The sequence below is a fragment of the Bacillus rossius genome, chromosome 1 (assembly GCF_032445375.1).
Source record: "Bacillus rossius redtenbacheri isolate Brsri chromosome 1, Brsri_v3, whole genome shotgun sequence".
Classification (NCBI taxonomy): domain Eukaryota; kingdom Metazoa; phylum Arthropoda; class Insecta; order Phasmatodea; family Bacillidae; genus Bacillus; species Bacillus rossius.
This window is the reverse complement of record NC_086330.1, coordinates 38,066,429-38,094,388: the sequence shown is the minus strand read 5'-3', so window position 1 is coordinate 38,094,388 and position 27,960 is coordinate 38,066,429. Positions and strand designations below refer to the sequence as shown.

Below are 27,960 nucleotides of genomic sequence, written 5' to 3'. Positions count from 1 at the left end.
AGTATTGTTGTATATTGCTGTTTCTTGTAAGTTATAAAATGCTGGTTTTATTTAGTTTTGTTAATAAACTATGGTTTTTAACTTTTACTAAAAATAAAACCGATAACACTGAAATCTCATATTTTTAAAACGAAATTGATCAAAAAATAACACCATAAAATTGGGACTATTCATAAGTTACAGCCTGCTGTGAACTTGTAAAAAATTAATATGGATTGACCCTACAGCTTATTGCTAATACCAGAAGTACAAAGTATTGCACTGCTTAGAAAAATGATATTTACACAAACCACAATCCAATAAAAATGCCACAACTGTGCATTTTGCTTATGGTTGCCAAAATTGATATTTTGTAAATTTTATTTGGTAGAAGGCAATCATAACTGTGAGAAGTAACCAAAAACTGAAGCTTGTGAAGTGTTAATCAGTAAAAAATTATTTATCTTGTTACTGGAGGCTTAGAGTACAAGTAAAACCAGTATCCATTGTAATACAGGAAAATAACACAAAATTAAGATGAGTACAGGCAAACAACTTGTGCTGTCTTTGTTTAAGGGTAGACCTAACCTCAAAAAGGTTCAGAAATAAAAATGCCCAATCTATAAAGTTAATAAAGACAGCAACTGCTTAATGAATCATTCCTTTTTCCACAGTTTTTTTTTCCCCCATTATATACTACTGGTCTATAACATCATCACTTTTAAAAGCAGAATAATGATCACAGGCTTAATTAACAGCACGAGGTAGTACATTACAGTAATAGTGCAAATTGCTTTTTATTGTGCATGCAGTATACAATACTTATGTAATGTACTTTAATAGCAATTATTTATAAACAAAATAAAAATCTGAAGAAAAAAAATGCAAACAAAACACATGTATACCACAGAACAAAAATTCCACATAACCATAGGTAGGTATAGAAGAAGCACTTCTCAATGAAACTGTTTCTGGTTATAAGCAAAACTCCATATAGAGAACTCAATATATTGTTTTAAATATCAATTATGTATGTAACCTTCAGCGTCTGGCTGCTGGCATTCGTGTAGGAAGCATGCAAATTTTAGTTATGGTGCAGTGTTTTTCAACAAAAAATGGTGCAAATGGAGCAAATAAGAAAAAAAAGTTAATAAAATTATGTGTACTGACATTTTTCATCATTTTATTGCAATTTCCAGGCCCAAATGATTGCGGGAAAGATGATTATGTAAACACAATTTTGCAGTATTCTGCTGGGTTTTTTTTTTAAGTGAAATATTTGAGATTTCTGCCAAAAAGACTAAAATTCACATAATTTGTATTATAAATGTGATAAAGCATGTCCCTAACAGATTAGTGATGAATTATACTTATTGCAGATAACGAGATAACTAAGACTTTGGTAACTGGTAGATCTGTCCGTGAACAAAGCCAGCTGCATTATTCTCCACATAATCACTAAGGAATTACGGTCCCTTCACAGCAATAGCTGTATAATCTCATGTTCAAATTACTCGCTCCTTTACTAGTAACTTTGTAGGGATAAGAACATGCTTTTGCAGGTAGTACAGCATTTGCTAAGAGAATCGCAGCTTACTCCCTAAAATAAATGCAAAAAATACTTTTTGACATATATTATTCCAATTTTAACCTTTTAACCAACATTTCAATGGTTCTCTATAAAAGTGTTTTTACTTCAAGAAGGTCGTTATTTCCACAGGTCGTGAGTTGACTGTAAGAGCATTGCAAAAAAATTACATGTTTATTAAATGGTAGTTCAAATTGTTATCATTATCATTATCAAGCTTGCAGAAATACAGCAGAGTATACCAATGTTTTTTAGAAAATAAAGTTTTTCCAAAAGATTGTTTTGGTTTAGCTTATGGGCTCTCATGCTTGTCAAAATCTATGACAGGTTTCCATCATGTTGCAATTATAAGTAGATATTTACAAAAATTCCGATACCAGTTTCGAAGCTTGTATATGGAATTGAGTTCTTACATTTTTATTCCGATCCAATCAGTTTTCACAACGTTAAGGATAATTTTTGTGTAACTGCTCTTTTGTATACTCAGATACAAACATAAATAAATATTTTATATTTATTGTTTATTTTAAATTTTTATGAGTGGTGTATAAACATGAGAGTCCAAAATAAACAAACTAGTGTGGTTAGACACTATAAATTTAACTACTTAAATTACAAAATAAATAAAATAAATAAAAGTTTTGATACTTGTTATTCATACAGTTTTAGTATTTTTATACTAGGATGATGTTATTTATTGAATTAAAAATGGGGTAAAATTTTGTTAACATCAAATTAACTCTACAATTGTATGAAAATAACACTTGTTACAACAAAATTGTTTAATTTGAACTTATCTAATGGGATTCACTTTGGATGAACCGCACGCTGGCCTTCCCCCTGGTATTTGAATACACACACACGGGAAATACTAAAATATTTTGTAATGCTGTTTTCATAAAGTGTAATATAAACTGAATATTTTTGTAATTTGAGAAACATTTTGTTTGAATTTGGTTTTAATTTTATGACAATTAGCTTTTTGGTTAATTCGGTGTATTGACTCGTATTCTGGCGCTATCACAACTCAGGGTGAAATGCAGAGCCGGGTGTTGTTTGTCGCAGCTCCATGAGGTGTATCGGCGGGTGTGCGCCAAGAGGAACCTCCTGGCTCTCGACCAGTCGGAGTTCCTGGGGCTGTGCCAGCTGGTAGAATCCCGCGGCATCCTCAGGCTGCAGACGCGCATGCATCCCAGGCTGGCCAAGGTACCCTCCCCCTTCCTCTCTGCCATCCGTCTCTCCTGTAACAAAACCACGTGTGCCTGTTAGGCTTTTGCCAATCCTGTTTTTTGTATTCGTATTCAATTTATAATCAAATTATCCATAAATATTTATTATTTTACAAGTTGAATTTAAACATATAGTGAAACATTTGTTTCGGGCTCCACAGGTTTGTAATCATACAAATTGTATAAAAAGCATATATGTACTATGTTGTAAAAAAAATTGGTTTTTTAAATAAACCTCCTTAGGGATCGTCCATTAATCACGTGAGGCTCGAAAGGGGGGGGGGGGGGGGGGGGGGGAAATCACGAAATATCACAACGGGGGAGGGGGAGTGTAGAGAGACATCACTTGTATTTATTTTTTCGCGTGATTTCTACTAAACCGAAAAGCGATGCGTGACCTTGACTCGCCGTAGCCAGGCAACAATATCCCCGCCCGCCGCAACATGAACCACCCGGCTCGGCTTGCCAGTCACCAGTAAGACTGTGATTTTGGCGCCGAATACATGCGTAAATCACATATAAGCCTTTCCTTTATTATTTTTATGCCAGTGAGAATAAACCTACAACCTTAATGTGTGTGTGGACATTTTTATCACTGTGCTTAATTTTCCAGAATTAAATTAGATTATAACTATATTTAAAGATAATATTCTGAAATTTTTAAAAATATTTTGTACCAAAAAAATTCACGTGATTTATTGGGGGGAAGGGGGGGTAGTCTAAAACCTCACCACAAATCACTAGGGGGGAGGGGGGGTTAAAAATTTGCTAAAACAACATCACGTGATTAATGGACGACCCCTTAGCTTCTCATTTAAAAAATTTTGTGGATGAGTCCCTCTTGCTGTACGTATTGATACATGAATAATGGAAAAAAATTTTATTTAACTTGAAATATTGAATCAAATATCAAATTATTCATGAATATCAAATATTTTTTCTGATTGTTCGCACACCCCTAGTGCCTGTTGTAATTCTTGCTCTTGTAGTATATTGCAATTTTGGCATTTTATGGTTTATGATCATATAAAATTTTTTCGGATGGATTACTTCTGTTGATCTTGCCAGTTCACATTTCTGCACTGCCATTATTTTTAGTTTTCCCAGAGTTTATTAATAATTAAGAATAGTGTTTCTTGTTTTATAGCATGTTACTGTGTTTTATCGCATAGTCGTCGTACATTTATACTAAAATCAAGTTTAGGTGCAACTACTGCAAGAAAAGTATTTTTGTTGAGGTACAGTTATTCATAAAAATAAAACCTTAATCATTAATAAGTAGATTATACAAAAGCACGCCAAACAATTTAAATTAATAAGTCATGCAGTAGAAACATATTTCATTCAACTTTAAATAGAAAAATAAAAACAGTGAGCCATAACTACGTCGTAGTACACACTAACTAAGAGTGTGGGCTATCAAATGTAGTTTACTTGGCACTAGAGAGAGTGTGCGCGTTGAATGCAATCGACTACTTTAACATACTCTATAAGGGCATCAACAAAACCAAACATGTATGATGTGATGCCAACCAACGCTGGCTACATTTTTATAAGCAGTACATAGCAGCAATGGAGACGAACAAATAAAGATTAACGGTTGAAAACATCTAAAAAAATATTTACACGTCAGCAACTTTGTATTTCTGTCGGTTAAATAAAAAAAGTGGTAATATCTGAACGAATGAAAAAATATAAATTTTAAAATACAAGTTTTATTCTGATAAAGAAGTTTATGGGCAACATCTTGCATGGAAAAAAATAACGTACATCTTATTGAGAAAATGGCGGGGCCAAAACATTTGACCATATGGGATAGGAAATTGTATTGTGCAGGTACATCCTAAATGTGTTTTACTTTAATTGTAGTTATTGTATTTTTCCATTATAACTACCAAACTGCCTGATAGCAACTTTAAAACTGATTGCTGTTGCGTGTTTGTGCTAGAATTTTTTTGTTTATTTTTTTATATATATATTTATGCCATACAATAATAGTGCAACGATTATGCAATAAAACACTACATTTCCATAACAATATTTTAAAGACCAACGTTCATTTCTTTCTTTCTTTCTATAGAGCAGCTTATTACGAGTTTTAGATATTGTCGTAAGGTATTTATTTGGTTTTCCTGTTAAAAGATTGAAATTTGATAATCCGGCATGGCTATCCTGATTTTCATCAAGCGGCAATGTAAAGCTAAACTTGAATGACAGTCGAGCTAAGATAAAATTTTAATTTTGCAGGTAAGCCTACAGTGGGATGAAGAGGAAGTCTGCTCCGCGCTGGGAGATAAGCAGCTACTGGCAAGCATTTTGAGCGACACATCTTGTCTTGTTGCGTGATTTATTTATTATATTTAATTGTAAGTAGTTACTGTTCAGGCACAGTTTAATACAGTAGAACTTCATTTTTGCATACCTGAAATGTACGAATTTCCCTGATGTATTTTATTTTTTTACTTGCACCGTCAATGCATTATTTTCCTTTATGCTAAAGCATTTCCTGCAATTTACGTTGCAACAGCACTGCATTTAATATCAAACCATCAGAAAATGTTAAGACATCAATAATATGTTACTGCATGCAGTCAACGGCAGCTTTGTTTGCCATTGTAAACAACCTACTTTTGTGCCACGTGCCATGGTAAACAATACAGGTATGAACCAAAACTTTGGGGACGTGAACAGGAAAATTAAGTTCAGTTTTATATCTCTCCCCTTTAAACTTTTATGTATTATGCCAATGCATGAAATGAGTTGTAAACACTGTTTTTACACAAAGAAAACAGTGGATTAATCGGCCCATATCTGACATTTAGTTTAGTGTGGCCTATATTTTCTTCTAATATTTAAATAAAATATTTAACACTTCCCTTTTCATATTTTCCCGCTTTTTGCATATTTTTGTCCTGGTTCCTTGAAATATGTAAAAAGGAGTTCTACTGTATGCTGTTTGGTTTTTGTAACAAGTGTTACTGCTGTACATTTCCAAGGTGAGGGATGGGAGGACTGTCATTACATCTGTGAGAACATCAGTTTTTTTTTAGTTTGAATTTAATATATATCTAATTTAAATGGCAAAAGTGATGAAGCTATTGTTTATTTTTTTTTGCTAATTTTAAATTATTAATCTAGCAAAAACTTGTGTATGGTTTTATGTAATGGCATTAGATATTCCACATAAATGGTTCTAAATTAGAGGTGGGCAGGATCCCGAAACTAGGGATGAAAGTCGGGAAAGAGACCATTCCCGAACTTCAAGAAAGTAATTTTTCTTCTTGGATATACTTCAGGAAAACTAATTTTTTGAATAGTAAAAATTTCCTGCAAACTAATTTTTATATTATTAAAACATATGCTTACGTTTTCTTCACAGTGTACGTCAAGTAACAAACCACAACTTTGCACATGTATTGACTAGATAAAGCACAAAGATATCACCAAAAAAAAAACATATCTCTGAAATGTAATTTAACCCTCGTTCATTAAATGCTGTTATAAATAAAAACTATGACTAAATAAAGTATTCAATGTGATCAAACATATTTTACTTTTGATGAATGTAAACATCTTTACCATATCGTTAGGTTATGTTTGACAATGAACTTCACGAGAGCAGCTACGAACAATATTGCCAAACACGTTACATTTGAATGATAAAAAACTCAGTTTTTAACAAAGAAACTGAAAGATGCCTTCTTGGTTTCAAATATTTAAGCCATAAATTTCTGTTTCTCAGAAACATCGGAGCAGTTAAAAGTTTTAACATTTGGTCATCATGTATGATCAAAAGTAACTTATGGGAAATTAGTAGTGAATACTACTAATGATTTATTGGATGATGAGATGTTTTTGGAGACATATTAATGGTAAATATTTTTTCTGCATACCGTTAAGAGGCATAATTTCATTGCTTTTGCTACCAAACCCGAATCCTGACTGAATTACGTCCTGAAGTCAAAATACCATTCCCATCCACCTCTATTATAAATACAAACAATTATAAAGCAAGGAGGTTTTCAATTTCTTTTTGTTTGTTTGTTACCCCATTTCTGAAATGCTGTATTTTGCAGTTCACTGTCGCACATGTTGAAATAAAGCATTGCTAGTTATATCTGGCACATTACTATATTGAAACTGGGTATGTTCACATTTATATTGTAGTACAGGTGCACCGTCCTTTATCCTAAATGGTCGGGACCAGCAGCATTCCGAACTTTGGAATTTTTCGGATTTCGGAATTTTAATACAGGAGGCCTAGTAAAGCCAAGTTAGGTTATGTCAGATGTATTACGGATTTCAAGCAACATAGTACAAAGAAAAAACAAAGTACATAACATAAATAAATATTGCAGCATAAATAAATACCTGAAACAATCGCCAAAATAATTTGTTTTTAACAACTGATACTGTAAAACACCTGGAGAATGTTTATGGTGCGTCATCATCGCCGCCGATGTCGCCGTCAACTCTTACGTCTCGTGATCGGCCGGGAGCAGGATTTTCCTTCTCCTGAGATGAAGCAGCACGAATTATGGCATTTTTAAATGCCTCTTGAAGTGTCACTTGTTTTAGTTTAGGCTTCTGAGCAAGCAATTTTTCTTTAATCGCATACACAGACATTACTTCTTGCGCACTAGCAAGCAGCAAGCTGTAACTGGCGCTAGTTTTCCAGACAAACGGTAAACACAGCGCCTCAGCGTTGCCAAATTGCATGCTGCCTTGCTGACGCACTGCTACCAAGTAACTCGCTCGTACTAATCACGCGATGGCGACTTGAGTTTGCCACACAACTGCGAACAATATCGCGGACGTTGATGTTTCGAAAAAAATTTCTGATTTTAGAGCTGTTCGGGTTTTGGAATTTCGGATAAAGGATGGTGCACCTGTATCATGATTCTCGTAACCTCAATTTGTAATGCTACATAAGGTGATATGCAACAGCTTTACTAAAGTTAAATAGTTATTTTTAGTCTGGTTATTTATTTTCTAATTTTAGCTGTGATTGTTTATTAATTGGCATGAGAAAGCCACTTTATGATCAACTGCAAATTTTTACATTTTCTAAACCACTAGGAGGACATAATTGTGGTAGACAGCACCTGTAGAACAAAAAATATGTGGCTTCATGAAAGAGGCCTTGTTTATATTGATCGATTAAGATGTTTGTAATCTTATTTCTGTTGTGTTAATGGTAATTTAGTGATTGGTAAGCAGTTTGCAGCAATGATTTATATTGTTTTGTCTAAGACAATAAGTTATAATAAACTTATTTTTTGGGTTAAAATTTAACCAAAATATATGTTGATACTGAAAACAGTGTTAAATGCACTACCTTATTTTGGTCACTCGTAATTTGAACATAAAACTTAAAAAGTTTAAATATGCATGTGTCTTAGAAGCTAATATTTTTAAATTTTTATGTACTTTTTTTTTTGCAGGGCTGCATACAATTAGATATATTTGTTCTACAGCAAGTATTAGTGATTTTCTGGTAGTAATAATTTAAAAAAATTAATATAATATAGTGCTGGGCGAAGTTCAAAAATTCCAACGATTGTTGGCATATTTATGCCACTTCAAATCTCTAATTTGTAGGCCTTGTAGTTCCTCAATTTTTTAGTTCCTTTAACTTGCCCAACCCAGAACCAACATTTGAAATCTGCTGTTTTGGTTATTTTTGTATGTTTAGCTTACTACACAATTATATTAACATGTTTAGCCTGCTAAAAAAAAAAATCTCAATTCAGTGCCAATGAACATCTTAAGTATGTAAAAAAAATTGCCATAGAACATGAATTATAGGTTACATGGTACAGTATGCTTCAACCAGAGATAAGTAAATAGACCAGATGGAACATAAACACATCGTTTAGGTGAGGGGTTTGAAGTCAGGAGGGGAAAGGTCAGTGGAAAGGTCCGCCATATTGCTTAGTGAATAACATCATTGATTTCGCTATTTGATTACATTGCGAGTAGTTGAAAATTTGTTAATTTATGTATCGTTAATTTGGTTTTTGAGTGTTGTAGGTGAATCTGTTGTAATTTCTCAAAAGTTTGGTTATTTTTAGACATCTGCGAATTGTGATTTTTCAGTTCTAATCGAATTCGAATCGAATTTCAAAAAAATTCACGAGTTTCAAATTTTTTTTTAATCGAATTAGAGAATATTTATTAAAATAACATAGATCATTAAAAAATTTTAACATACCACCTTCGAAAAACTTGTCACATAATTCACAGTTTAAATCAAGTAACTAAAATTAAAGTGAGACTATATTGAAGAAGCACAACCAGATTTTCAAAATTTTAAATAAAAAAAATTAAAGTGATATGTCTGTAGCACTAACATAAAATCATACTAATTACTGTATTTTGTAAATTTACAGACTGGCAATCATTAGTGTGTTTGAACGTTTGACAGTTTTAGTTGGTTATTTTATAAAGTGGAACATGGCTACGCACATTATTTACAGTAAAACTTATTTCCACTTTTCATGGGGTCAAAGTAAAAAAGTTTAAAAAGCGGGAAAGTGTAAATAAAGGAATGACCATGAAAAATATCACAGCTTACCTTATTTAGCATGTTTGACTTTCAAGGATAAAAATATTAATAAAACTATCACAGCATAAGGAAGTTGTACAAAAGAAAAATAACATATTTTTATTTACCATTTTTATCGCATATGCATCGCACATTTTTTTCTAAAATCAAGTTTGAAAATTAGAGGTGAGACTGTGGGTGCTACTATTATGCAAAAAATAAAGTAAAGTAATCCAAAAAAAAACAAAACCTATACATGGAAAGTACGTTTATTTAAAAAGTATTCTTTGTGAAAGCACGCCAAATAATTTAAATTAATGAGTGATGCAATAAAACCATTTTATTCAACGTAAAAAACAAGAACGATTGTGCGGGTTAACGCGGTTCCTGACAGCGCGCGCGTGCATGCAGTCTGCGAGCTATCGATATAAATCTTCATGACTACGTGCGCGAGCTCTATACTGGAATACAGGAATCAACACAACCAAAATGGCGCTGCTTACGTTTTTATAAGCGGTATAAAGCTACTCCCGAGACATTAAAGATGAAGTTTATAACTTTTAAAAAGTCTTTAAAACACAATTTACACATCAGATTACTTTGTAATAGGATTAATTAAGTTAGTAAGCAGTTATATCACAACGAACGGCGTAAACTTCATAAAGCAATAGGCGCGTTGTAAACCACGGGAATTTATTGCATACATCAAATGAGGTTAAAACGGGACAAACAAAATTGTTCAAATAACAGGGAAACGTAAATAAGGGGCTTCGCTGTATAATTTTTGTAAGTGGAGGATGTAATCGTCCATTTACATTTTTTTTAAACATGCCAGGGGTGATGTCTTATATTAGTGTATCCGGGCCAGATTTTGCAAGTCGAATTATTGTAAAATGAATTCAATTCGAATTGACGAATCAAATATAAAAAAATTCAAACTCTAATTCGGAAATTTCGAATATTCGCAGAACCTTAGTTATTTTAGAAGTAGAATGTGTGAAGTTCTAGGAAAACTGAGAGCCAGTTACTGAAGGAAAAGCATAAGAAGATAACCTTTCACAGGTAAATTGTGTTTGATTATTTTTGTGAAATACTATTTGTATCGGCTCTATTAGTTGCTATCTATATGATATTTAAGATGCAATACGTAGACAATGTCGCAATTCCGTAGGACCAAATGTAATCAGACGGTATTGAAAAAGCAGTGTTACGCATCAAATGTTAATAACTGTTGGATGGATTCATTGTTGAAGAACGAGATATTAGTGTGGGCAATGGCTACCCTGAATTGTTGGCTGGGGAGGAGGATTCAAGGTTGAAGGCATAGTTTGAATTTATGGATTTTGGCAAATGTTACTTTGAGGGACGCCTCCTTAAAGAAAAAAAAAAATTTGGAATAATACCCTTATTTTGTGCAATGGACACTATTTTTTACTGTAAGCATAGATACAAAATTCATAATACTTTTGAGAAATTGATGTTAATATGAAACTGTACAAGACCCGTTAAGTAAGGCGCAAACTGACATTAATTGCTATTCTGTGTAGTTAGGTAAGTGTTATCCGGCATACTTTTCAATTATGCTAACTTCTCTTAATTTAGTGTAACAACAAATTACTTGATTTGCAGCTTGTTTTTACATTAATATTATTACGATGCTTAAATCATGACGCTGTAATCTTGTAGCAGTAGTTAGGTAGCCATTTCTTGCTTGCGAGTATCAAATGTTGTCATGTGAATGTGAGCCAATAGGTGATTACGTATTCATTAATTAAAAACGGTGGCGGCGTGTATGTATGTTTTGGACAACTTATATTTAAAAAGGTCAATTGACTACATTATAAATACTTTAAAACACTGCGGACGGTTAGTTAGGTTAGTATAGCTACATTAAAAATACTGTCAAATCATTTTAATGGTTGTTTAGGAATTTCTAATTTAATATGTAGCTATCCTGACCTAACAAACCTTTCACACAATCTCCCAATTTTTTTTAATGTAGCTATACGAACCTAATTAACTGTCCAAAATCATTATTTTAATGGTTTTAGAAGTATAACAACACGTGTGTGTTTGTTGTTTAAAACAGCTGTTTATGTAAACAATTTCTCAGCTACATAGGCGCCATATTGCTTAGTGAATGCCAGCTTCAAGAAGTATCGGTTATGTTCCATCTGGTCCATTTACTTATCTCTGGCTTCAACACTTATTAAGCGGGCAGTACTGGGTTTGTCGATTGGAATGTTGTGATATCTGGCCATTGTGCACTTTAATTAAAAGGCCAACAAAATAAACAAAGTATGCAAGCAAAACGTAATTATTTGCATTATGAAACAAAGGATGTAAGAGTTGTACACTATTAAAAACTAACTGCATTATAATTGTATGCAAAAATATATAAATGAGTGCCAATAATGCTGAAATAGAAGATAAATTTGTATCTTTGTCATTGGGTCTAGAAGCCAGCAATTAATGTATTTCATGATTTGAAGTTGGCTTAAAAACACTAAGGTGGTCCAATAGCCTTTTCTTTGGGTATCTTTTCTATTTTAAAAGTCTACTATTACAATAAATAAATATGTAATTATGAGAACTTAACAATTTCATTCCAGAGACAACTGAACATGAACTAGGTGAGAAAAATGGCATATTTTGAAGTAAATGGGGTCAGTGGGTCAGTCAATTTTTTTTTCCTCAACTCTTCCCAATTCCCCGGAACCATGAGAGGTAACTAACAAGAGTTTTACTGTTTAAAATACAAAGTAAGGTACTTAGTAATGAGGTTCCACTATTTGTAATATGTACAACTAATCACACTTGCTATAATGATTTAAGTAGGCATTCGTATTGAATGGTTATATTAATATATACTTTTATTTTGTAATGAAATGGTCGTATATTTAAGAATGTTAGATTATTTATATTGGATGTTACCGATATTAGTATATATGCATTGATTCAGCAACTTCTAATTGCTACTTGTTTGTACAAGAAGATTGTAAATTATATATTAACGGACTTTTTTTTGTAAAAAAACATAAGATTATCTATCACACATTAAAATTTCGGTAACAAAGGGTTGTTCATGTTAAACTTTAACTCCTTGCTGTATATGTCTTATTCAGATGAATTTTATTTTGTATGGTTCGACTACTCTTACAGTGAACATTAAAAAAAAAAATCATTCAACGTATTGTATTTTTGTGATTTGTAGCTACATGTAGAATATTTTGTTTTGTAAATAAACCTCGAGAAATTTTGTATTAAGTGTATTTCTTGTGAGATGGTGGAAATTGTCTTGCCAACCCAGGATACAAGTTTATTTAAATACACTAGAATCTCGTTATAGCGAGAACACGGCTATAACGAGGTCTTTTTGAGGAATTTACGGTGTGATCGCGCGAAGCGCTTTGGTTGTTTGTCTGCTTTATCTCCAACCCTCTCGCTCGCCATTAGACATCTTGCCGTTGACACCTGTCACATTCTTCAGCCTCGCAGTCGCCACCTAAGTGCGTGGCTTTAAAAATAGAATCCCGTCCTTTCTTTTATCAAACTTCCGTTAGTTGTCTGTTCATTAATATTATTCTATTCCTGTGAACTTGGTATAACAAATGCTGAACTTGCTGGGGATATGTGCATGTGTATTGCAACCGCTAGGCTACAAAGAGTGCAGTCCCTTTGTTTTGTTTCTGACTACGTCGCTACAAGATAAGCAGGCTATCATCCAAACGCCCAAACTCAGTGCGTGCGTGTGACTTCACAGTCACAGCATCACTGGCTGGCTTCAAGGCCAAGGTATGCTCGACTCGAATAAACCAAGCCTTTGAATATACATATACTTGTACGCACTTATTATTTAGAAAATAGACAAAATCTATTTTTCCCGCCATTAAACATAATGTGGATTTTTTTTTTTTTTTTTTTTTAATATAAATGCTCTTAATTTTTTGGGTCATTTTCATTAACAAATAATAACATTGTTTATAACTATGTTAGGCCAAAAAGTCAGAGCCGTCTTTATACTTGTTGCTAATTGATCGTGTTAATAACACACAGATATTTATAAACTTGTTTGGAATTATTTCAGTCGTGACACATTTACAATCACGTCACGTTATTTATTTTACTATCCAACAAATATGTAGTAGGCACTACCGTATTTATTTCCGAATCGCTGACAGTTTTCTTGTAACTTTTGTTTCGGTCAGTTGTTAAGGTATCTGTCCGGTTTGAGTTTAATTTAAATTTATTTTCTAAAAAAAAGTTAACAGGTTTCTTTTTTCTTTAAATGAAAACAGTATAGTTTTCCAGCGATTATTTCGTTTGAGGCGTACGTGCGTTGCCACTCTCCTGCTTTTTTTGTAAGGAATTAAATCGTCGCGCTACACTAGCACCACCTGTCTGCAACATCCCGAACCAACATGGCCGCCAGCAGACAGCCCACGTCGACAATAGATAGCAGGACAATGCTGCGTCGGCTGCAGGCTGAGATGCTATACTTATGTGGAGTGGTAGGGTATTCTGGTTATTATGACGCAATCGGTGATCGCATCCGTACTTGTGGGGTATCGTTTTAAAGAGAATTCACACATCTGCTCACATAAATTAAGATTTTGTTAATATAACCTGTTATTTTCCAATTATACGGGTTTAAACCCAATTTTTATGCTATTTTCGGTTAATTTTTATTTTTTGGGGGCCAAAATCTTTCCAATTCGGTTATAGCTTTGAATATATATATACTGTATAAAAGTCGCCAGCCCAGGTTAAAAATTCTAATACGGTTTTGAGGTAGTTGGTTAATTCACCGCCGCAATTGCCACCATCTCTAGGGCATCGACTTGTGGTGGTCCCTAGCGGACAAGTGTCGAACTCTTCAGACACCCCTTCCCCCTCCTGTTGAACGACGTTGAACTGCAGTGAATGATGGATGAGGGGTGCGGGGAATGACAGCGGGCGACAGTGCTGCACTCTAACGTATAAATAACAACTAAGACGATACAGGGCATTACGGCAGTGCACTGCAGCGGTGAAGTTCCCAAGCTGCTCATTATACGCTTCTGAAAAACGTAGCGTAATTCCTATACACTCGCGACTTCTATACAGTATATATATTCAAAGGTTATAGCGAGGATCAAACCCGGAACCGTGACACCTTGCTATAACGGGACTCTAGTTTAGTCTTTCCCTTATTTTTGAAATCTTCATCTAAGATCATTTTTATATTATGAATCTCACACAAATGTTAATATTTAAGAATTAATCTATTACTCCACAAATTCATATTCTATGTTTTTGTTTCAGATTACAAATAAATAGCATGAATCTGCTACCATATCGTACTTCTCTGAACCAACACACCATTGAAGTCTGCTGAGAGAAAAAAATAAATTCTTTGTCTCACAGTCCACAGACGGAAATGTAAAATCTCAACACTGATTATAATTTATGACAGAATCAATTAAGGCATTAATTCCAGAGCTAAAAACTGTACAAACTTGTAATGACCCATATTACAGTCTTCCTCATGCAATCCAGTAATAATCATTTGTTATAAATTTTTTTATCATATTTCAAGTTAGGTTTTCAAATGGTCTAAAGGGTTTTTGTTTTTTCCCCCCAAGTTATTGTAAAAATATTTCACCTGGTTTGTTGTATGTATTTATTTTTCAAGTTTTTGTTGTTTTTTTTTTGCTGGCTTCTTTGTGTGGGAAGGCATGCTGACGTAATTCTCCTTAACTTAATTTAATATTACTTTAAGTAATAAATGAGGGTATAGGCATACCTAGATAAAATAATCAATCCAATGGACTAAGCTATGTATTAAATAAAAGCACAATTCATATAATTCAGTAATCTGCAATATAGAAAGTAAATGAATTTTCCACTGCCGAGTTTTAAAACACCTTTCTTTATCTTTAGGGATGTGCGAAAGTGACTTTATCCACACGAAATGAAAGTGAAAGAAAATTTATCAAGTTTCGCGAAAGTGAAACGAAAATGAATTTTTCTATGAGATAAATATATTCTTAACGAAAGTTAAGCGAAATTTTTTAATTAACAAAGAAAAAAAGTGCCCCAAAATTTGCTCTTCAGTAATAAATTCTATTACATAAATCATTTTGGTACCTTTTGATGTATATATAAATATTACTATTTAATAAAATCAACATCCGCCCTAGACCACACAACACAGCCCCATGTCACTCGTAAATTTCAAGAATCAATCCAGATCTTTCAGCGCACAGACTATTTCCTTTACAGTCGTAATGTCGCAGTCTATGATAATATATTTATCACGTGCATGGTACTGATGAAAAAATACGTGAATACTGCGGAACGGCCGCCATCTTGCACCACTGTCACACATGGCTAGCTCAGGAAGCTGTAAACTAGGCAATGGACATGGTCAAAACAAAACATAACAAATGGTTGCTGCCAAGTGGTCATTACATGCAGTGACTTGTTGACCTTTTTGTCTAATTGGCTTTATATTATGAGGATTTTATATGCCAGTCAGAGTATGTAAAATTTAAATAAAGCAGACGACAATGTTTTTGTTTGGCTCTTTGTTTATGTGTATACGTTAAATACTAAATAGTGTACTAACAGTTCTGGAATGTATGTTTTACGAATATAGTACCTACACTACTGTTTGAAAGCAAATGAATCAGGTAATTTTTCAAATATTGCATGATTTTGTTTTGATACCTAGGCCTACTGTAATCACAGTTGAATTTTGTTTACTTTATCTGCCATGTTTGTTCAAATTATGATTTTACCGTATTTTCATTAACGTGAGTTTTTTTCATCACCACGTAAATTAATCTTAATGGAAATCTTTTTTCTAATTAATGTCTTTATATGATTTGCATATGTTATTACATTATTAGTAATAACAAGCAAATCATATAAAGACATTACAGTAGAATCTCAGTGCTAAGTACTTACAGGTACCTCAAGTTTTTGTACTTAGCACTGAAACATGCATACATATCTTTACAAAGAGAAAAAAATATATAAAAAAATAGCTACAGGAGAGCCGCAATGCCATATGTATTCGCAACTGCGACTTGCTTTTTTCCCCGTGTCTAGTTCTCTGAGTATATCCACTTTTTCCTTAAGCGTGAATTGCTTTCGTTTCTTTTTATCTCCAGGATCATTCATATTGTAGCACAAATACAATGCGGTGTTTAAATAGCGTAACCTGAAAATAAACTCAAAAATAACAATAAACAATCCCGGCACAGACATCAAACAGTATTTTTAGCGTAGCGTAACACTTTTGTCTAAATAATTAATACTTCTCTCAAACCTCCGTCTTTCGATGTATCGAATGGTGTTGTGTTGCTCACGTCGCATACTACGTACGGTATAATCTATGGTTGTGCGCGCAACTGTTTGTTAACTTTGTTTTGAGAATTTAGAGGTTAGAAAATACGTTGCGTTGGTATTTGTGTATCTTTGTTCTACTACATTAATCATTTAGCTGGAAATTTATTTACCAGTTTAAGTAAATTTTGTTGTAGTAATGCCACGCTACTAGTAGAATTTATACGTTATAGTGAAAATGATACTTTAAACTGAAACCGTTTTGCATGGCGAAGATACGATTTTTGGCGGAGACTTAAAAAAAATTTGTTAAGTGAAATATACTTTATAATAAGGAACGTTATTGTACCGGTATTATACTGTACATTTTTATTAAATTACGATTTCTTTTTCAACTAGAACAAACGAACTTCGGTAAGCTATTGAACTTTCGTTTGGCTCGAAATATTTCGCTAAAAACGAACTTCGACAGATGAAATTCTTACCGAAATCGAAAATGAAAGTAGCAAAATTTCGATTTCGGTATCGGTATACCGAACATTCGCACAACCCTATTTATCTTATTAACGGCACATTACAACCACTGTGCTACGAAGCCAGAAAAGACCGTAAAGGAAAAGAATATGTATTATAATTATTGGTTTTTTTAAAACTTGAAATTACTCTTAACTATGACTATTTTAGTTTACCAAATATATTCCAGGGTAGTTTCACTATCATAAAGTTTAATTTGGCACACAAATACATTTGATAATGTTCCCTTATTTTTATGAAAGTGACTATGCGTGAGTTCACCGTCTTCTAGGGATGTGCGAAAGTGACTTTATCCACACGAAATGAAAGTGAAAGAAAATTTATCAAGTTTCGCGAAAGTGAAACGAAAATGAATTTTTCTATGAGATAAATATATTCTTAACGAAAGTTAAGCGAAATTTTTTAATTAACAAAGAAAAAAAGTGCCCCAAAATTTGCTCTTCAGTAATAAATTCTATTACATAAATCATTTTGGTACCTTTTGATGTATATATAAATATTACTATTTAATAAAATCAACATCCGCCCTAGACCACACAACACAGCTCCATGTCACTCGTAAATTTCAAGAATCAATCCAGATCTTTCAGCGCACAGACTATTTCCTTTACAGTCGTAATGTCGCAGTCTATGATAATATATTTATCACGTGCATGGTACTGATGAAAAAATACGTGAATACTGTGGAACGGCCGCCATCTTGCACCACTGTCACACATGGCTAGCTCAGGAAGCTGTAAACCAGGCAAGGGACATGGTCAAAACAAAACATAACAAATGGTTGCTGCCAAGTGGTCATTACATGCAGTGACTTGTTGACCTTTTTGTCTAATTGGCTGTATATTATGAGGATTTTATATGCCAGTCAGAGTATGTAAATTTTAAATAAAGCAGACGACAATGTTTTTGTTTGGCTGTGCGCGAATAAAAGTAGGTACGTACGTTCTTTGTTTATGTGTATACGGTAAATACTAAATAGTGTACTAACAGTTCTGGAATGTATGTTTTACGAATATAGTACCTACACTACTGTTTGAAAGCAAATGAATCAGGTAATTTTTCAAATATTGCATGATTTTGTTTTGATACCTAGGCCTACTGTAATCACGGTTGAATTTTGTTTACTTTATCTGCCATGTTTGTTCGAATTATGATTTTACCGTATTTTCATTAACGTGAGTTTTTTTCATCACCACGTAAATTAATCTTAATGGAAATCTTTTTTCTAATTAATGTCTTTATATGATTTGCATATGTTATTACATTATTAGTAATAACAAGCAAATCATATAAAGACATTACAGTAAAATCCCAGTGCTAAGTACTTACAGGTACCTCAAGTTTTTGTACTTAGTACTGAAACATGCATACATATCTTTACAAAGAGAAAAAAATATATATAAAAAAATAGCTACAGGAGAGCCGCAATGCCATATGTATTCGCAACTGCGACTTGCTTTTTTCCCCTTGTCTAGTTCTGAGTATATCCACTTTTTCCTTAAGCGTGAATTGCTTTCGTTTCTTTTTATCTCCAGGATCATTCATATTGTAGCACAAATACAATGCGGTGTCTAAATAACGTAACCTGAAAATAAACTCAGCAATAACAATAAACAATCCCGGCACAGACATCAAACAGTATTTTTAGCGTAGCGTAACACTTTTGTCTAAATAATTAATACTTCTCTCAAACCTCCGTCTTTCGATGTATCGAATGGTGTTGTGTTGCTCACGTCGCATACTACGTACGGTATAATCTATGGTTGTGCGCGCAACTGTTTGTTAACTTTGTTTTGAGAATTTAGAGGTTAGAAAATACGTTGCGGTGGTATTTTTGTATCTTTGTTCTACTACATTAATCATTTAGCTGGAAATTTATTTACCAGTTTAAGTAAATTTTGGTGTAGTAATGCCACGCTACTAGTAGAATTTATACGTTATAGTGAAAATATGATACTTTAAACTGAAACCGTTTTGCATGGCGAAGATACTATTTTTGGCGGGGACTTAAAAAAAATTCGTTAAGTGAAATATACTTTATAATAAGGTACGTTATTGTACCGGTATTCTACTGTACATTTTTATTAAATTACGATTTCTTTTTCAACTAGAACAAACGAACTTCGGTAAGCTATTGAACTTTCGTTTGGCTCGAAATATTTCGCTAAAAACGAACTTCGACAGATGAAATTCTTACCGAAATCGAAAATGAAAGTAGCAAAATTTGGGTTTCGGTATCGGTATACCGAACATTCGCACAACCCTACCGTCTTCCTGTGAAAATTTTGTTGCATAGTGCACGCACGTCAGAAGAACTAAACGCAACTAAATAAGTATAACTTAAAAAAAAAAACCTACCTTAATTTTTAAATTTTTCAATTACAGTTAATTAGAAACATAATTAACATTTCTGGTCTTCATCCCACGTTCCAGCTTAAAATGAACAAAAACAAAGTGTTTTGTGTTTGGCTTGCACCTCACAACACCAGTCACAGGATGCAGCCATCCTTCACCAATGCCTCCAAGCTGACGACACCGAGGGCCCACAAGCACACGAGGGCTGCACCTTGTTCCGCCCAGCGCTTGTTCTTCTCCCTGCGCACACAAACAAACCACTTCACGTATGGATAAGGTGTACATTCCAACTGCCTGTCTGCCACTGTTCATACGCATGCGTATTCATCTTTCATTGTTTGATCCTTGGTTTTCATACAAACTAGCAATGGTGTAACTCCAAAATAACTATTCAAATATAAAGGTATGTTCGAGTTAAATCTGGCCAGTAGTAGACGAGAATGACTCGAGTGAACGGGCAGTGTTCGGCAAACCTGAATGGTCTGCACCCACCAATAAGAAGAGCTGTACTTCTTGCCGTCCAGGAGCACCACCGACTTGAACAGCTTGTCCTCTTGCACAGTGGTGTACGCCGGCTGCCCCGCGCCGTTCCTCCGGGCCCACAGCAGGAGCTGTGTCTTGGGCAGGTCGGTGTCCGCCCGGTACAGGTTCCTGATGAACGCGCACTGCAGCTCGGTCACGTCGTCCCCGTCTCCGTCCCCGAGCTTCCTCCTCTTGAGGCGCGGCTCCAAGGAGGCCGGCACCACCTCCCGGCGGCCTTGGAGCCCCAGTTCCTTCAGCCGCAGCTGCTCCCGGCGGCAGTAGTCGCCCAGCTGCCACACTGCGCTGCGGACCAACACACACACACACACACACATGTACTGTCCTACAGTATCACTCACAGTTCCTTTCACCACAGTGCAGCCCCTACAACACTCAGCATCCCGTAGCACGATCTCAGTACAACATAGTACTTTAACAATACCTCAATTTTTGTAGAACATAATGAAATAACTTTACACTAAACTGTTATTAAATGTAGGTATGTCTTGTAAGGAACTCAAGGATACATATATAATGAGAATTATGTTCAAATAATTAATAATCATTGTTTCAGCCATAGGGATGGAATAAACACTAATACTGACTTAAAAACAAGCTGACATGTGAGTTTAAAGAACAAATTATTGATGCCCCATTGTAACGAAATTCAGATTAAATTTATCCCAACTGAAACTTAAAAAGAAAGAAGGACCGAAAAGGTATAAAATTACAGTTTGGGTGTCCACATAAATCTGTAATAATTTTTTTTTCTTTTTTCATGACCAAAACTTCAATTTTTAACACTCATATTTATTTTAAATTGTCCTAAATTTCTGGGAAAGAAAATTTAATTTAGCTTACACCATTACCATAGCTCGCCTAGTTATTTCTCCACATTTATTTTATTTCAAACAGAACCTTGCATAAGCCATTGAATAGTGTGTATAACTATGCACTAAAACACTATCTAAGAAAACCGTCTGGGTGACAGCAGATTGCAGCATGACATTTTATCCTCAAATTACCATCATTGGGAAATTTCCATGTCTTTTCCATGATTTCAATTGAACTCGCATGACTTTCCAAAAATTGTTGGCGCCCTGAAAGTACATACTACAAGGGGATAACAGCAGCAGAACGTGAGAGAGAGTAGAATTAGGGCCCCACCGTGAAGCAGGTTGTAAGTTGGTTCCGAGTCCCCCGGGGTACTGACCACATCTGCTCCAGTGTCTGCGTCTCCAGCAGCTGCTTGCCCCGGGGCGTGTCTTGCAGGTCACGCAGCATGTTCTGCACGCAGTACTTGGTGTTGCCCGGCGGGTTGTCGTACTGCACCGCGTACCTGAGGTACGCCACGATCACGTCATCCAATGGGGCCTTCCCGCGCGGCCGGAACACGGAGCAGTTCCACTGCGCGGCCCGCGCCAGCATCACGCTCGAGCAGCCCGTCCGCTGCTTGAACGCTGCAATGTCATCGTAGCAGTCAATTTCCTTCGAGCCCCCGCTGTGGACAAACACGCACGCGCCACAGAGTTACTGTGCCGAGGTCAACTGCCAGTGCCACATGTTCTACAATAGCACAACCCTTGCAAAAAACTTGCAAATTAGACCACCATCTCTTATTCAAAAAAAATTGAGAGAGAAAAGAGAAAGATCTAGTGTGAATTCTATATCTGAGATAAAAATCTGTGTTTTGTTTTAAAAGTGTGATTTTTAAATACTAATATACTGAATTTGTTTTGATCAGTCTATAAATACTGTCTCTTCTGCACTAGTGAAATTGCAACAACAAAAAAAGTCTTGTGCCGTTACATTTATGACTATTTCACGCACAGAAAGTAAACAAACTATTTATTTACTAACATTTTATTATATTTAAAGTTTTTTATTTATATTTTTCGGTTTGAACGATTTATTTTGTGTAATTGAACGTGTGTACGTGTGTCGTAATCTTTGACATAATTCAAGCTGACAATTAAGCAGCATTTGACTAGACCCCTTTAGGGCCTTATTGGTTTTAACGGTGATTTAAGCTTTTGACACAGATTTTATACAAAAGAGTGTTTATTGTTGGAAAATAACATTTTAAATTTGTGACGTTTCGGCACTTTATGACGTTTTGGGTGAAGTCTGATTTTATTATAAAGTGTTAATTTACGTTAACGGTATTTTCGTTCCGGCCAACGGGAGGCCGAGTTGCAATAATGAAGAGTTTGGAACTAAAATTAAGAATGAAGAGTTAAAAAAATTGTGGCGTCACAGTCAAAATCACCGGGGTTTGGATACCTTGATAATCCGATTTTCAACGAAGCTATTTAGGTCATCCAAGAAAAAGGATGTTTCCAAACGACGTTTACATTAATTATATGTAATTATCATAGGGAACTGATGTGATCTTAGGAGTGAAAATACGTGAATAATATCTGACTCAATTTCCTCCACCGCAAAGACCGTGTCTATGAACAAAAATCGTCATATCTGTTTCTCTACAAATGTAAAACATTAGATTAATACGTGAAATTACGTCAACATACTAAAGACAGATGTGTTTTAATTAATTTTACTGTGAATACACAATCCAATTTCTATACCCAGAGGTTAAACGGGATAGGATCTCACTGTGTTTTGCCGGCACATATAATGAACTACGCCGCGGTACATCTTAATTGAAGTGAACTTTGAAAGTATAAACGATAATTTATTCATTTTTTCGTCGCACCTAAACTGAAAACAACAAACTTTACAAACGGGATAAAACGGATTTTTGTATATGTATTCATGTGTGCAACCTAATTCCTGAGCATGGTAAAACAAATGTTTAGTTGCCATATGTCAAGTTATTAATTGAATATTTATTATTTTATTAAATACGACCTAGAAATCACGTTTGTACTTTATTGTCTGTATTATGTATGTTAATATATCCCAATTATCCTTGTTTCGACAGTTTAACTATTTGTCCTGAAACTTTTACAAATTTTCTCTTTTGTGTATTGTCCTATCTATTCTTTAGAAACATCTGACATTATACACCTAAGAGTGGCGCCCATAATTATAAGAATACAGACATTTCAGTGGAGCGACCGATCAGCTGATCGATATAGAGCTAGGTGCAGAGCTATACTTTGGCATAGAGCTAACTGCAGAGATACCAAAACACAACATAACACTACATGTTATATTATTATATTTATATATATTTATTCATCTGTTTTTGCACACACACACACCTGAGTGAGGTAATACTTACAGTCTAAGAAGGTCTTAACACAGATACATTCATACCTGCAACCTCTAAACTGTTAAGGAAATACTTAATTACCTTGCTTTACAAATGAACTTAGTTACTCTGTAATGCTGTATTAATTCTGTTTAAACTTCTGCCTATGACTTAAAAAAGGCTCTTACTAATGACCTAGTTACAATAGAACATTTAATTCAGTGCACCTACTGTACCACCTGCACCAGTTATGACCAACTGGCAGCCCGCAGGCCTCATCAGGACTGTAACGTCTATCCGTATGGCTGCTTAAATAATCTTCCCATAAAATATCATTGCGTATATTCTCGTAAATTGGCTACATTTGCCTATAAGTAGGTTAAGTTGTCAGCAGATACTGTTATGAAGCACAGAAAAACTGAAAAAATATTACTTCTGTATTTTTTTTTTGTAATCTACGGATATTTTTTTTCAGAGTACTTGTTCTTAGATAAAAGGTTTAGATTAAAAGGTTTATATATATATTATTTTTTTTTTTTTGCGAATAATGTGTTAGAATAATTATCTCATGACATGCTACATTGGTTACTCTGAAGAATAATAGAACATTAAAAAATTTTTTTGTTAGAAATGTGATATTTTTCCATGTGTGACTGGCCCTAAGATCAGTTTGAAGAGTGACTGTAAGCAACATTACTCGTGACGGGAGAACGCACATACTTGGCTATGACCGGAATGTGGAGCTCCTGAGCCACGGCCTTGATGATGCTGTCGTGGTTGGCGTGCTGGGGGCGCTCGTCACGCGTGCGGCCATGGATCGCGATGGCGGCGATGCCCGTGGCGGCCAGCGCCCGGCACAGCCGCAAGGTCTCGCCCGGCTCCGGGAGGATGCGGATCTTGCACGTGACCGGCAGCCCGACGCCCTGCACCAGTGCCGTCAGGATCTGCTGGGCCTTGTCCGGCTGGGCGAGCAGTGCCGCGCCCATGCCCCCCTTCACCGAGAACTCCTTGGGGCAGCCCATGTTCACGTCTATGCCCGCCACATCCTGCTCCCTGCGCACCGATCACCACGATCAGGGTCGTCGGAGACATTGAGGGGTGAACAGATCAGAATGGAGCATTGACAGAATGTATTGCAGCACCCTTGACCTCCTACCCAAAAAAAAACCCACCGCACTGGCTTACGCCAACATCGACCACATTTCTCACAAGCTAAAAGTTTGGTTTGGAACTCGTATGTGAGTGGGAGACAGTGGGTGGTGGGTGGTGGGACATTGGGAGACGAGTGATCTCACCACTCAACCAGCGTGGCCCCCATGTTCTACACTTTCTTCAACCTGAGTACAATGACACTTCACTGTTTCTTGTTAATGCACCTCCATATCTTTCATGATGATATCACCTATGTACAGTACCTATGTGGTATGTTCTCACACCTGGCTACATTTCATTCCTTCACAAATAGATTATTAACTTATTAAAACTTAAATGGTTTTATTTTTTAAGAGGCAGGAAAACATTATGCAACGTGCACTGTGTAATGCAAAATGCAAGGTATAAAAAAAAAAGTTATATTGGATAGCACTAAGCAGAACCACAGAAAATATGCCCGAATACATGTAAAATACAAGTAATCAAAAAAAAGTGTAAAAAATTAGGATTATATATTTTCTAATAAATAGTGTCATACCTGACTAGGTCAAGATTGTTAAATCTAGGTCCAGATGAAAACTTGCTGTAAATAGACTTGTTTATAACACTTGTTCCCTGTTAGCCACTAAAACCAGGCACAACTATCATAATGATGAGGGTTAAACAGCTAATCTGAATAAATCACCTTCAGCTTGACACAGTTCACACGTAAGATAATGTTCTCGCATAATTACATGAAGCAACTTTGATAGCATTACAAACATCTATCCATGCCGTCACACTGGACAGCACCGGAGCAATTTTGCTGCTGAAATACCTGACCCTTGTTGTCAACAGGATTCAACTACGTATATCATCGAAAAGCAAACATTATTTAAGCATTTTTATAATGCAAATCTAAAGATCAATGCGACACACAGATTAATTCTTAACAAGTGTTCATCAAAGTGGCAAGAACAAAAACAAAAAATGTTCCCAGTTATGTGCTGGCTTTTATAGTATTCACTGAAGGAATGTCCTGTCCCTCTGTTTCTTGGAAGCTCTGACCTACAGGCAAATACTACAATGGTTTTACAACATTGCACTAAATCTCAGCTAAACCTCTGCCTAGAAATGAAACAGTCTTTAACATTTTGCAACAGGCCATGAAGGGTGAACAAATTCGAATGGAGCATTGACAGAATGTATGGAAGGGCCATACTTTTAGATTTTTTTTCTGCTTTCAGCAACCCTTCACACCAACTGCTTTAAAAGACATAAAATTTGCAATTATAAAAACCGAGTATATATGTGTTTAAAAACGCCCAATTTTGTTTAATAAGGCAAATGATGGGCATACTCACACCAGCTTGGCGACCTTCAAGGCTCTCTCTGGACAGCAAGTCCCGATCTGTAGCACAACGCTGGGTTTCTCACGCGGACACGTGCGGAAAATAATGGATCCATCCGACTGGTCGACGTAGTCCACCGTTCCAAGTACATCTAGTACAAGGCAAAAATGTTCTGTTATAAAAGCCACTACCTATGTAATTTTACTAAACTGTCAAGGGCATAATTGTGGGCATACAAGAAAAACAAACCAAGTAATAGATTTATATGTTTGTATGTTTGTGTAAATGTTGGCAGACATGTATGGTACTGATACTTGTTTAAAGTATGTAGGTATATAATGCTATTAAGAATATGCACAGAAAATTATTGACTTTTATCTGCCAAACTCCAAAACAAATCTGCCAAAATAAAAACCTCAACATAGTGGATTTTCCTACTACACCCATGATCATGCTGTTGACATATCAAAATAAACAAAAACACTACAAGCACTAGTGTACAATTAATAAAAACTGATGACTCATTCATCCTTACAAACACCCATCACTGAGCAGACCATCAATGGTAATAAGAAATATTATCAAAATGAAATTTCACAAGAATATTTTATTCACAAAACCATAAAAAATTTAAGGCTTAAACAGTAAAAATTTAAACATTTAATAAAATGATTTAAACAAATACATAGTTAACTATTTTGAGCACTAGCAAAAAAACTACAAACCTAGTTTGTAAATGCATGGTTTTTTTTTTTTCCTCAATACAAAAACTTTAAAATTGCAGCATTTTGAATGATCAAAACCATTCGTACTTCAAGCACATAATGACCTATGCACTTAAAAGTTCACAAAAGTGATAATGCAAGTCATCAGTATGAATGTTGCCACTATCACTACCTTGTTTGCACTGCTATGCACATAGGATAGCTTTTATCAGTTGGAAAACAGAAATAACAAGATTATGAAAACTAAACATTTCACTAAGACATTTAATAGAGATAAAGTAACTAATTTTATTTAAGCTAACATATTAATAGTATAAAGTTAAGCCTCAAAATGCCAAGGTTAATATAAAATAATAAACAAAAAAAGGGTGCATTACTTATGGAGGTGCATTAGTAGTTATACTTATTTGGCATGATTAAATAAAGTATAAAGTTAACTAAGTTGGTTGGTTTCAACATTACAAAATATATAGGTAGGTAATTGTAACAGTTTTTTATATTAAAAAGAAGTATAACCATATGTATTTTCCACTTGGTACATGAACTATATGAGTAAACTATTAAGGCAATATGAGCTAAAATCCAAAGTGATTTAACCAAGAAGTCGGCATTGGTAATGTTTTTGATCCATTCAAATAATTTGGCTAAAATAAATAGTGTTCTTCAAATGTATAATTTTCTCACCATTTTCTCTTCGTTTTGAACGCAACAATTTCCAATCAATAAGTTCTTCGCAGTACACAATATCGGCTCCGTAATCTAACGCCAGCAACCTCATTGGTAAAGTGCCAACACGCACCATAGGGGCTAGAATAAGTTTATCGGCGTAACTTAACCTTGAAGCACTAGACATTCTTATCACTTGTCACAACATTGAGTACCAGAATTAAAAATTTACTATAATTCGTACAGTTTAAACCTCAATTATACTAATTTTAATATAACATAACCTAATAGTTTTGTTTACTGATTTCTGTTTACGGTTCTGTACATAGAAAAGGTTCTGTCAGGGGGGGTGAAACCAGAATTGACCAATATGTTGCTTATATTCTCCCAGTAGTTGACGTAATCTCCGCAACGAGAATGGGTGCACTAGTTGCCCTTTTTTTTTTTTTTTTTTTTTTCGTTGCAGCAAGAAGGGCCAGGATTAATGTGATATGGGCATAATTCATAACTTAAGGTTCCCAGGTTTGTAATTTATGAAACTGCTATAAAGGTAAATCCACACATATAAAAGTATTGAAATGAAACCGGGTCGGGCCCCCCTAATGTTATCGTTATGGGTTTTTGACCCCCCTCCCACACACACACACACACACACACACACACCTGAAGGCCCTGCATGCAGGATTTTGGCACTAGATTTATTCGCTCAAAAACATCACACTCCTATACAGGCCACGACACTACTTAACAAAGTTCTACTCTCAACCAAAAACTATAGGTACA

At 34.9% G+C, this 27,960-nt stretch overlaps 2 protein-coding genes across 8 annotated transcripts in view; one reads left to right on the top strand and one right to left on the bottom strand.

The window, feature by feature from the left end:
• LOC134534933 (cell division control protein 6 homolog) overlaps window positions 1–12,651 on the top strand; it is a 42,695-nt gene extending 30,044 nt beyond the window's left edge. For all 4 annotated transcript variants that reach the window (XM_063373668.1, XM_063373678.1, XM_063373696.1 and 1 more), the window contains exons 9-10: window positions 2,633–2,773; window positions 5,044–12,651. In XM_063373668.1, coding sequence (XP_063229738.1) covers window positions 2,633–2,773; window positions 5,044–5,142 — 240 coding nt within the window. In that variant the 3' untranslated portion in view covers window positions 5,143–12,651. The remainder of the gene's footprint in view (window positions 1–2,632; window positions 2,774–5,043) is intronic.
• Window positions 762–27,515, bottom strand: LOC134534953 (tRNA-dihydrouridine(20) synthase [NAD(P)+]-like). 4 transcript variants are annotated; one of them, XM_063373716.1, is made up of 7 exons: window positions 27,196–27,515; window positions 25,799–25,937; window positions 24,024–24,356; window positions 21,300–21,587; window positions 20,057–20,384; window positions 19,686–19,804; window positions 762–2,808 (listed from the first exon to the last, which is right to left on the bottom strand). In XM_063373716.1, exons 1-7 carry the CDS (start codon window positions 27,362–27,364, stop codon window positions 2,736–2,738), a joined length of 1,449 nt encoding a protein of 482 aa, XP_063229786.1. In that variant the 5' UTR covers window positions 27,365–27,515; the 3' UTR covers window positions 762–2,735. The 4 variants fall into 4 exon arrangements, with proteins under 4 accessions (XP_063229786.1, XP_063229795.1, XP_063229802.1 ...); XM_063373725.1 differs by having other exon boundaries at window positions 2,721–2,808; window positions 20,057–20,389; XM_063373732.1 differs by lacking the exon at window positions 762–2,808 and having other exon boundaries at window positions 13,249–19,804; window positions 20,057–20,389.
• Window positions 27,516–27,960: the final 445 nt, after the last annotated feature.